Source organism: Polyergus mexicanus, unplaced genomic scaffold, assembly GCF_030449975.1.
Source record: "Polyergus mexicanus isolate NDT 795.1 unplaced genomic scaffold, iyPolMexi1.0 SCAF_11, whole genome shotgun sequence".
Classification (NCBI taxonomy): domain Eukaryota; kingdom Metazoa; phylum Arthropoda; class Insecta; order Hymenoptera; family Formicidae; genus Polyergus; species Polyergus mexicanus.
The window spans coordinates 5,398,861-5,409,720 of NW_027223331.1; the positions used below are offsets into that span (position 1 = coordinate 5,398,861).

The window sequence follows — 10,860 nt, forward strand, 5'->3', positions numbered from 1 at the left end:
AAGGTCCATAACCACGAAGCAGAAAATTCCGTGGAATCGACAGAACGAGAGACAGCAAGGATAACTCCGTCAGACAGTCGACACCTACAACCGAGGGAAAAGGAAGTCTAGCAGGAACTTCGAGACACCCGGTATATCGAGGCGACAACGAGAAGCGCAACCTGAGAAGGCGCACCGACCTATCTCAACGGCACGCGACGATCAACGCCCGACGGCCGACATCGAACGAGAGAATGCTGCTCATCGTATTATTGTAAGTCGAGAAATCAAAATTTGTAAACGCGTGAATGTCGGAAAACCGAAACGCACCACAGAAAAGCGTAGCGAATAAATCGTGGCTATTTAGCGAACCAGCGAATAGAGCCATTAGAAATAGCGCAGTAAACCCTATAAGAGTAGCAGTAGAAGCACTCCGGGATATACGCGATAACGTACGAAGAAATCTAAGCGCATTAAATTCAAGCGAGAATTTGTCCGAACCAGAACTCGGAGCAAACGTTGTAATCGAACGCGAATTTCCATTTGGCGAATTAGATAACAGTTTAATAGCGAACAATATAGAACTAGATGTTGAGGTCGAATCATCAATAAGCGCGTCTAGTAGACTAACACACCGCCGCGAATTCTCACTAATGTCATACGATTCAAGTATCTTTGACCCCGACGAAATCTATCGCATTCGAGATATGTATAACTCAAACGCTTCCGCATCGCAACCCATCACATCAGAAGATATCGATGAGGGAATTAAGCGATTACAAGAAGAAGCAATTAGAAACGCGACACAATCAAACGCGCAAGCTCAGCACAAACCGCAGAAAAAAACGGACGAAGCAGCCGACGACTTTAGGGAAATATTGCGGGAAATGAGAGAGGAAATTAAACGAGAAATTAGAAGTATGCATGCCGAGATATACGATTTGAAAATTAGAGGACCGCAACCCCGACAAAACAACGGGCATAGAACTCCGCCGGGAGAAAGAACCGAGACCGTATACGAGTTCACACCCGAGGATGTACGACATCGAAGAGGACGCGGATTTTTACCATTAAAAGAGGCTCGTGGAATGATTCCGGAATTCGACGGATCACCTAATAAATTACAAGAATTTTTGAGCGCGACTACATATGCAGTAGAACACATCGACCCGTTAGATGAAGTAACGCTATTAGGAGCAGTATTATGCACGAAATTAAAAGGCAGAGCGATGCTAGATTTCCAAACGCGAAAAATTCGAGACTTCGCACAATTAAAAAATGAATTAGAGGTCTGCTATGCGAGTAAAAAGAGTACGACACATCTACAAATCGAATTCAATACGCTAAAACAGAAAAACGGAGAAAGCGCACGAACTTACGGACTTAGAGCAGACAAATTAGCCATGGAGCTAGACGAATCAATGATGGAAGGACGACATCATACAGTAGATAATAAACGCGCAATAATGGAAATAATACAACAACAAGCCTTAGAGAATTTCCAGATAGGATTGCAGGACGAAATTAAAACAATTGTTCGATCGCGAGGATATGCTACGTTGCAAGAAGCAATAGCAGCGGCCAGCGCGGAAGAAAAGGTTAAAGGACCACCCGCGACCGGTACGCGAAGCAAAATAAATTTCACACCGACCTATAAACAAGAAAATAAAATAAACGTGCAATGTCAAAAATGCGGAAAAATTGGGCATTACGGCCCAAAGAGATTGTCGAACTAGCCGATATACAAATCGATTCTCATTGCCGAAACCCGATAGACAACCCCGCGTAAATACGGTAAATAAATATTGCCACTATTGCAAAAAATCCGGACATGATCGCGAAGAATGTTGGTTATTACACGGACGACCCAATAGAGATCAATCGAGCTGAATCAAACAATATAATTCGCGACCGGAAAATAAAAACCGCAAGAATAGCGAGCAAGGAAAAAAGAAATTTAACTTCACGCAAAATAGCGATGAGGAGGAAAGGAACGAAAGAAAGTCGCACCGACCTGCAATGGAATATCAAGTATCACACTTCAAAAATACGCCGCATATACAGACAGGATTGGACCTCGTCACATTACCAATGCGAGAAGCGAAACGCGAAAAAATAAACTTACTATTCGATACAGGAGCCGCAATCTCATTAATTAAAGTGAAACATTTAAAAGGCGAAACGTTAATAGAAGAAGAAAAAATAACGCTCACCGGCGTAACGGGACATAAGATATGTACACTTGGAAAATTTAAGGCGACAATAACTCTGAGAGAGCGCCGAATTAAGCACACTATGTACGTTGTTAAGGATGATTTTCCGATAGAATATGACGGAATACTAGGAGTTGATTTCCTACGAAAGCATCAAGCCACTTGCAATTATAAAACAAAACAATTAAAGGTAGGACAGCATATCTTAAAGTTCTACCCCTATCTAAAAATGACGCTGAAACCACGTAGCGAAACTATAATACAGGTCGCTACTGATAAGAACACGATAGGCGTGATAAAGGCAGAAGAAACGATACCAGGAATATTCATAGGTAATTGTCTAGTAGAACCTACGAATTACCTATGTGCAGCCAGCATTATAAACACAACGGATAACACAATCGAAATGCTAATGCCGCAAGTAAGTATAGAGGAAAGCAAACAAGGCGAAACAGAAGAAATTAACGTAATACGAACGCCAAATAAAGAGGAAGTAATTTCGCGTAGTGAAAAGGTATTACGATTATTACGTACACAACATTTAAATAAAGAAGAAAAGAAAACAATAATGGAAATCTGCAAGGATTTTAGCGACGTGATGCATATCGAAGGAGAACCACTGACATGCACAGATACCGTCGCGCATAAGATTGCAACGCAAGCAGATAGCTCACCGGTCAACGTACGGCCTTATCGCCTGCCGGAGAAGCATAAAGAGGAAGTAAATCGACAAGTCCGAGAAATGTTAAGAAATAAAATAATCCGACCAAGCACGAGTCAGTGGAACGCACCGTTATTGGTAGTCCCTAAGAAAGCCGATGCGTTAGGAAAACCGAAATTACGAGTAGTCGTAGATTTCAGAAAATTAAATGATCTAACTATAGGAGATTCATTTCCCCTACCGAATATAACTGATATATTAGATCAGCTGGGAAACGCCAAGTACTTTACAACACTGGATTTAGCATCCGGATACCACCAAATTCCGATGGAAGAAGGCGACAAAGGCAAAACTGCTTTTTCCACACCTCACGGGCATTACGAATACAATAGAATGCCCTTTGGATTAAAAAATGCGCCAGCCACATTTCAAAGGCTAATGAATTCAATACTGATAGGCATACAAGGAATACAATTAGAAACATACACAAACAATTGTAATATTCGACACATACACACGAATACAACAATATGGATAGCGCTGAGTAGTGCGAACTCATGGTTATACTCTACACGAGCAAACCAACCGATCGAAATAACGTGCAAAAACGACGCAACGCGAAAAATAGAAATAAAAGGAAGCGGACAAGTCACATTAAAAGAAAAATGTAAACTAACAACACAAGACGTCATAATACGGACAAAAAAGCCCGCGATAATAACGATCGTACAGACAAAGCTACCAGACTACAATCTTACGATAACACACAACGAACGAAACGAAAAAACATTGGACAAAATTAGACCGATAAAATTGCGAAAAGTCATTAGAAACCCGACAGAATTAAGGGACCTAAGCGAAAGACTTGACGACACAAACGAAGACTTAAATAACAATTATTTCCCTACTAACGGACACATTATATATCCCGTAGCTTCAAGTTGCACAGGAATAACAATAATAATAATAAGTACCATAATAGCAATTATATACGCTAAGAAAAAATGTAAGACGGAAAAGAAAAAATTATCAGAAACTAACATAAATCCGATGTGCAAACCGAAAATAATTCAAGAGCACATCTACGGCACCGCAAGCGGATCGAATAGAACAGCTGAGATAGAAACCGACACCGCGATAACTAACACTGCGATGTTATATTAAAATAAAGTAAATATAAGAAACAATTGTAAAATGTGAAAAATGTATACCGAAAAAAATATGTAGACGAAAATTCACGTATAGTTAATTTTCTTTTTCCAAAGGGGGAGGGATGTCGTAACCCGACCAATTTCTTAATATATTAAAGAATAAAACAATAAAGTGACACAGAAAAGTGTAAGAAAGAGCTGAGTAAAGCAAAGCATTAAAATTAGAAAAGAGATCAAGGAAAGATAATTAAGAAAGAGCAAAGTAATAAAAGGATATTAATAAAATAAAAGTAAGATACGTGACTAAAGAGAAGGAAGTCACGGTCAAGTTCTCGGAAGCTGAGTAAGCAGCTGACGAGACAGACTGACAAGCGGAGCACGAGACATGCTCCGGTCAGGGACACCACACTCCTCCCCAATTAACGACCTAATTAATTAAGAGATATAATAAGCGCGAGATGCACTTCGCGAGGGAAAGAGACGCCTCGCGAGAGACGACTCACAGACTACTCGCTCGCTCAATATTATCGAAGTACCGTACGTATCGCGCCCGACTATTATAATCGCGAATAAGTGAAAGTGTATTAAATCTTGCAAAATATACTAAATTATACCTAACGTCCGGGAGTGTCTTATTTCGAGCGTGGATCCTAATCCTTTGGGCGTACAAATCCCAAAAGACCTCTTCCTTAGCGGCTAGAGGCACAACAATTTGTAAAAGCATATAATAACAATATCTTATGTATAAGATTTTTCACCATAGTCCGTTTGCTTCATTAATTTAAATGCCATGCCAAAAGGAAATCTACCGATCTGAGGAATATTCTTGAGCTTTTGTCGAAGAACGTATTGATGATGTACTATCGATATAATTGCGGGAATTTCTAAAACTACGAACAAGGCGCACAATATCAAAAAGATTAAGTCCATTTTTGTAGCCTGTAAACATATTAAACAGCCCAAGTTACCAAATATGTAATGCATAAATTATTATAAATACTTTGTAAGATTGAATTTTACACTCACACATTGACAAATATTTTATTGACGTTTTTATTGATGTTTATATCATTATTATCTTTATTAATTCAGAAAATTATATAAAGATACTTTATTAAAGAAGATTGAATATAATGTGTATATAAATATATATCATCGATGAAAATTGAGTATAAAATTAATGTGGTTGAGAATATTTCGTCGGCAAAACATTTCTCGATTATTTCTATGTAACTCGTCCAAATTTGGAATCTGTGTTCATTAATCGAAAGATTCACGAAATAAATTATTTATATTCATGCAATAAATTATTTATATTTTATTTTTCTACAGTATTTCATTGAGATCTTGAAAAAGTTTTGCAGTTTAAAACGTATAATTATTCTTTTTTACTTCCTCATAAAGGAAGCTTTGTTTTTGTGACAAAATATTTTTTCGAATTTTTTTATGCCAATGTGTTCAAAATGTTCCAAAACGTCAAAAAATTATATTCCTAAAAAATGTATGTATCTGTGTATGTATGTATGTACGGAATGTTTGTATAACCTCTAACTTCCGCAATTTTTGAGATATCTGATCAAATTTTTTTATATGGATAGATTATTATAAAAGGATGGTTGGTAATGAATTTGGTGACAGAGTCAGCATCAGTGAAAGAGTCCATTTTCTATAAAATTTTGAATTTTTTGAAAAATGTTTGTATACGTAATTATACTCGGAAATAATTTTCGCAAATTCTGAGATATCGGGTTAAATTTTTTTATATAAATAGAGTATCATCAAAAACGCTGAAAGTGAAGATAATTTCCAGCACGTGTAAAAATGTTTTGGTCAACAACGGAATATTAGTATTGAAACAGCTATCAAGCCATTAAAATGCATTACTGACAGCTCCGTTCCTTTAAACTGTTTATCAATGTTTCTTGTGTGTTATCTTTTCTTATAATAAAATTAATTAAGTTTTTCTTAAATGAGTTTTTATATTTCTGAAAATCTATAATCTACAATGTAAATGTATAATTTATAATTATATAAAAATAAAAAAGTATGTAAATTAGAAAATAGCATATTGCTTCTTTATCTTCTATATCTTTTTATTTCGCTCACAAAGTTTCCTCTATGGGGAAGTAAAAATTGAAAAACCCGCTTACTTTAAGGAGCTTAAGTTTTGTGAGATAAAATAAAATAATGAGAAAGTAATGCGCAAGTTTCTAATTTGCATGATTTTCAGCTTGTTTAACAATAATTTAAAGATATGATATATATACGTGTTCACAAAATATTAAAGCAATATTGAATTTCAAATTTTTGATTAAACGTACATTTGCGCATAAGCGCTCTATCATTACTGTTTAATTGAAATATATGTACAGTATATAACCGAGTTTCAAAGAATTATAATTTGCAAAATTAAGTATCCGCCCGTATTTTGTTTCATGAGTTTTATTATTAAATTATTACATTTTAACTTTGCACGAATTACTTTGTGTCTTGAAAAAAATAAAAAGCAAAACCACGAATTTTATCTAAATGATACTGAAAAAATGCAAGATTTCGGTACTTACTGTTTGTTACGTCGGAGCAAACAATAATGCTTTGCCAAAATATTTGTCACTTTAAGCAAATATCGCTGCGCTTTACTACTAATTATAAATCATAATTTATCGTGCTTTATATATAAATATAGTATAACTAAATATAATAAAATAACCGAGAAAAAGAGAGAGGAGAAGAATAGATGCTTTAAAAAAGATGTTTTAGAATAACTTTTTTTTTAAAGCAGAATATTATATAATTGTTTTTACTTCTTCTCGACATAAGATTCGATCACGAAATGATGCATCTTAATCTTTATTATTCAAGTCTTAATCTTTATTATTTTATCCTATCTTATTTTTATTTTTAATTCTCATTTTGCGCGACTCGAACCAGCAATATATAATATGCAATGCAATACACACAACGGAACCGTATCACTTATCTTATATGATTTCTCCTCGCAAACATTTGAAATATTTCTATACGATTGTGTGAACTACCCTTTGATAACAATGAGGTACGAGATGTAAACGAGATAAAAACAATAATTGTTTGCATATACATAGTATATCTAACAATAAGTAATAATATACAGGGTGTAACAGAGCGCCGTATCAGCCGTTTTTTGAGGAAACAACGCATTTTCGTGAAAAATGTTTCATACAAAAGTTGTAGAGCTCTAAGTGGCGTATTATATAATAATATTAGTATGACCTTGAATAACACCGTCACATAATGACATTATGTTTATAATTTGCAATCTTCTTGCGTATTCAGCTGATCATGATTGTTACTTGCCAAATCGGTTACGATAATGTTTTATAAATATTTGATTCTTGCTTTATTCTTGACAGAAAATTTTTTACAATCGATAATTACTGTTAAATTATTGTTCCATTAGTGATGTGTGCACACGTATTAGATAATATACAATACATTTATTGCAATTTAAATTACATTTAAGCGCATTTTGTTGTCTAAATGCGTTTAATAGTTTATTATTCTTTTAATTAAAATATATTTACGTATTTAATTTAAATACTTAAATATTTGAACTAGAAAAAAGATCGTATATTACAATAAAAATCACACACGTATTACGATAAGAGAATATAACTGTTTGAATAAGTCAATAGAATTAAAAAATTAAGTAGTTAAAAAAGCTCAAATAATGGATGAGAATCAATAATAAATAAAAATCTAGATCAATTGAAGCCCGGACGCTGTACTTAGAGCATGAACAATAATCATTATCTATCTTTCTTTAGGAATACATTAACTATGTGTTACAAATAGTTCAAACATTTTGACCCACTTCGAGTCCTTTTAAACGAAACTCGGATAAAAAGATTAAGAATTAAGAAGATGCAAGCGGTAAATCTATTTAAAGCATAACGACGTAATGATAAATATAAATGGATAATACGGCACAATAAAATTATACATTATAGCTTAACGCGCTTACAATATGTGTACACATCATTCAATGAAAGAAATAGAAATAATTTCGGTCCTATTAATAATCAGACTTACCACGCGAATAATAGGTTTTCGTAATGAATAATATGATGGTCCTTTGTTGAATAGGAGAAGACGCCAAATTATTCATAACGAGAACTTATTATTCGCGTGGTAAGTCTGATTATTAATAGGACCGAAATTATTTCTATAAACGCATTTAGACAACAAAATGCGCTTAATAAATGTAAAATTGCAATAAATGTATTGTATATTATCTAATACGTGTGCACACATCACTAATGGAACAATAATTTAACAGTAATTATCGATTGTAAAAAATTTTCTGTCAAGAATAAAGCAAGAATCAAATATTTATAAAATATTATCGTAACCGATTTGGCAAGTAACAATCATGATCAGCTGAATACGCAAGAAGATTGCAAATTATAAACATAATGTCATTATGTGACGGTGTTATTCAAGGTCATACTAATATTATTATATAATACGCCACTTAGAGCTCTACAACTTTTGTATGAAACATTTTTCACGAAAATGCGTTGTTTCCTCAAAAAACGGCTGATACGGCGCTCTGTTACACCCTGTATATTATTACTTATTGTTAGATATACTATGTATATGCAAACAATTATTGTTTTTATCTCGTTTACATCTCGTACCTCATTGTTATCAAAGGGTAGTTCACACAATCGTATAGAAATATTTCAAATGTTTGCGAGGAGAAATCATATAAGATAAGTGATACGGTTCCGTTGTGTGTATTGCATTGCATATTATATATTGCTGGTTCGAGTCGCGCAAAATGAGAATTAAAAATAAAAATAAGATAGGATAAAATAATAAAGATTAAGACTTGAATAATAAAGATTAAGATGCATCATTTCGTGATCGAATCTTATGTCGAGAAGAAGTAAAAACAATTATATAATATTCTGCTTTAAAAAAAAAGTTATTCTAAAACATCTTTTTTAAAGCATCTATTCTTCTCCTCTCTCTTTTTCTCGGTTATTTTATTATATTTAGTTATACTATATTTATATATAAAGCACGATAAATTATGATTTATAATTAGTAGTAAAGCGCAGCGATATTTGCTTAAAGTGACAAATATTTTGGCAAAGCATTATTGTTTGCTCCGACGTAACAAACAGTAAGTACCGAAATCTTGCATTTTTTCAGTATCATTTAGATAAAATTCGTGGTTTTGCTTTTTATTTTTTTCAAGACACAAAGTAATTCGTGCAAAGTTAAAATGTAATAATTTAATAATAAAACTCATGAAACAAAATACGGGCGGATACTTAATTTTGCAAATTATAATTCTTTGAAACTCGGTTATATACTGTACATATATTTCAATTAAACAGTAATGATAGAGCGCTTATGCGCAAATGTACGTTTAATCAAAAATTTGAAATTCAATATTGCTTTAATATTTTGTGAACACGTATATATATCATATCTTTAAATTATTGTTAAACAAGCTGAAAATCATGCAAATTAGAAACTTGCGCATTACTTTCTCATTATTTTATTTTATCTCACAAAACTTAAGCTCCTTAAAGTAAGCGGGTTTTTCAATTTTTACTTCCCCATAGAGGAAACTTTGTGAGCGAAATAAAAAGATATAGAAGATAAAGAAGCAATATGCTATTTTCTAATTTACATACTTTTTTATTTTTATATAATTATAAATTATACATTTACATTGTAGATTATAGATTTTCAGAAATATAAAAACTCATTTAAGAAAAACTTAATTAATTTTATTATAAGAAAAGATAACACACAAGAAACATTGATAAACAGTTTAAAGGAACGGAGCTGTCAGTAATGCATTTTAATGGCTTGATAGCTGTTTCAATACTAATATTCCGTTGTTGACCAAAACATTTTTACACGTGCTGGAAATTATCTTCACTTTCAGCGTTTTTGATGATACTCTATTTATATAAAAAAATTTAACCCGATATCTCAGAATTTGCGAAAATTATTTCCGAGTATAATTACGTATACAAACATTTTTCAAAAAATTCAAAATTTTATAGAAAATGGACTCTTTCACTGATGCTGACTCTGTCACCAAATTCATTACCAACCATCCTTTTATAATAATCTATCCATATAAAAAAATTTGATCAGATATCTCAAAAATTGCGGAAGTTAGAGGTTATACAAACATTCCGTACATACATACATACACAGATACATACATTTTTTAGGAATATAATTTTTTGACGTTTTGGAACATTTTGAACACATTGGCATAAAAAAATTCGAAAAAATATTTTGTCACAAAAACAAAGCTTCCTTTATGAGGAAGTAAAAAAGAATAATTATACGTTTTAAACTGCAAAACTTTTTCAAGATCTCAATGAAATACTGTAGAAAAATAAAATATAAATAATTTATTGCATGAATATAAATAATTTATTTCGTGAATCTTTCGATTAATGAACACAGATTCCAAATTTGGACGAGTTACATAGAAATAATCGAGAAATGTTTTGCCGACGAAATATTCTCAACCACATTAATTTTATACTCAATTTTCATCGATGATATATATTTATATACACATTATATTCAATCTTCTTTAATAAAGTATCTTTATATAATTTTCTGAATTAATAAAGATAATAATGATATAAACATCAATAAAAACGTCAATAAAATATTTGTCAATGTGTGAGTGTAAAATTCAATCTTACAAAGTATTTATAATAATTTATGCATTACATATTTGGTAACTTGGGCTGTTTAATATGTTTACAGGCTACAAAAATGGACTTAATCTTTTTGATATTGTGCGCCTTGTTCGTAGTTTTAGAAATTC

At 32.6% G+C, this 10,860-nt stretch overlaps 1 protein-coding gene across 1 annotated transcript; it reads left to right on the forward strand.

The window, feature by feature from the left end:
* Positions 1-287: 287 nt before the first annotated feature.
* Positions 288-1,869, forward strand: LOC138937817 (uncharacterized). Its single transcript, XM_070304457.1, is given in 2 exon segments — positions 288-1,694; positions 1,696-1,869. Coding segments are annotated over 2 exon segments (1,581 nt in total).
* The last annotated feature ends 8,991 nt before the right edge of the window (positions 1,870-10,860 follow it).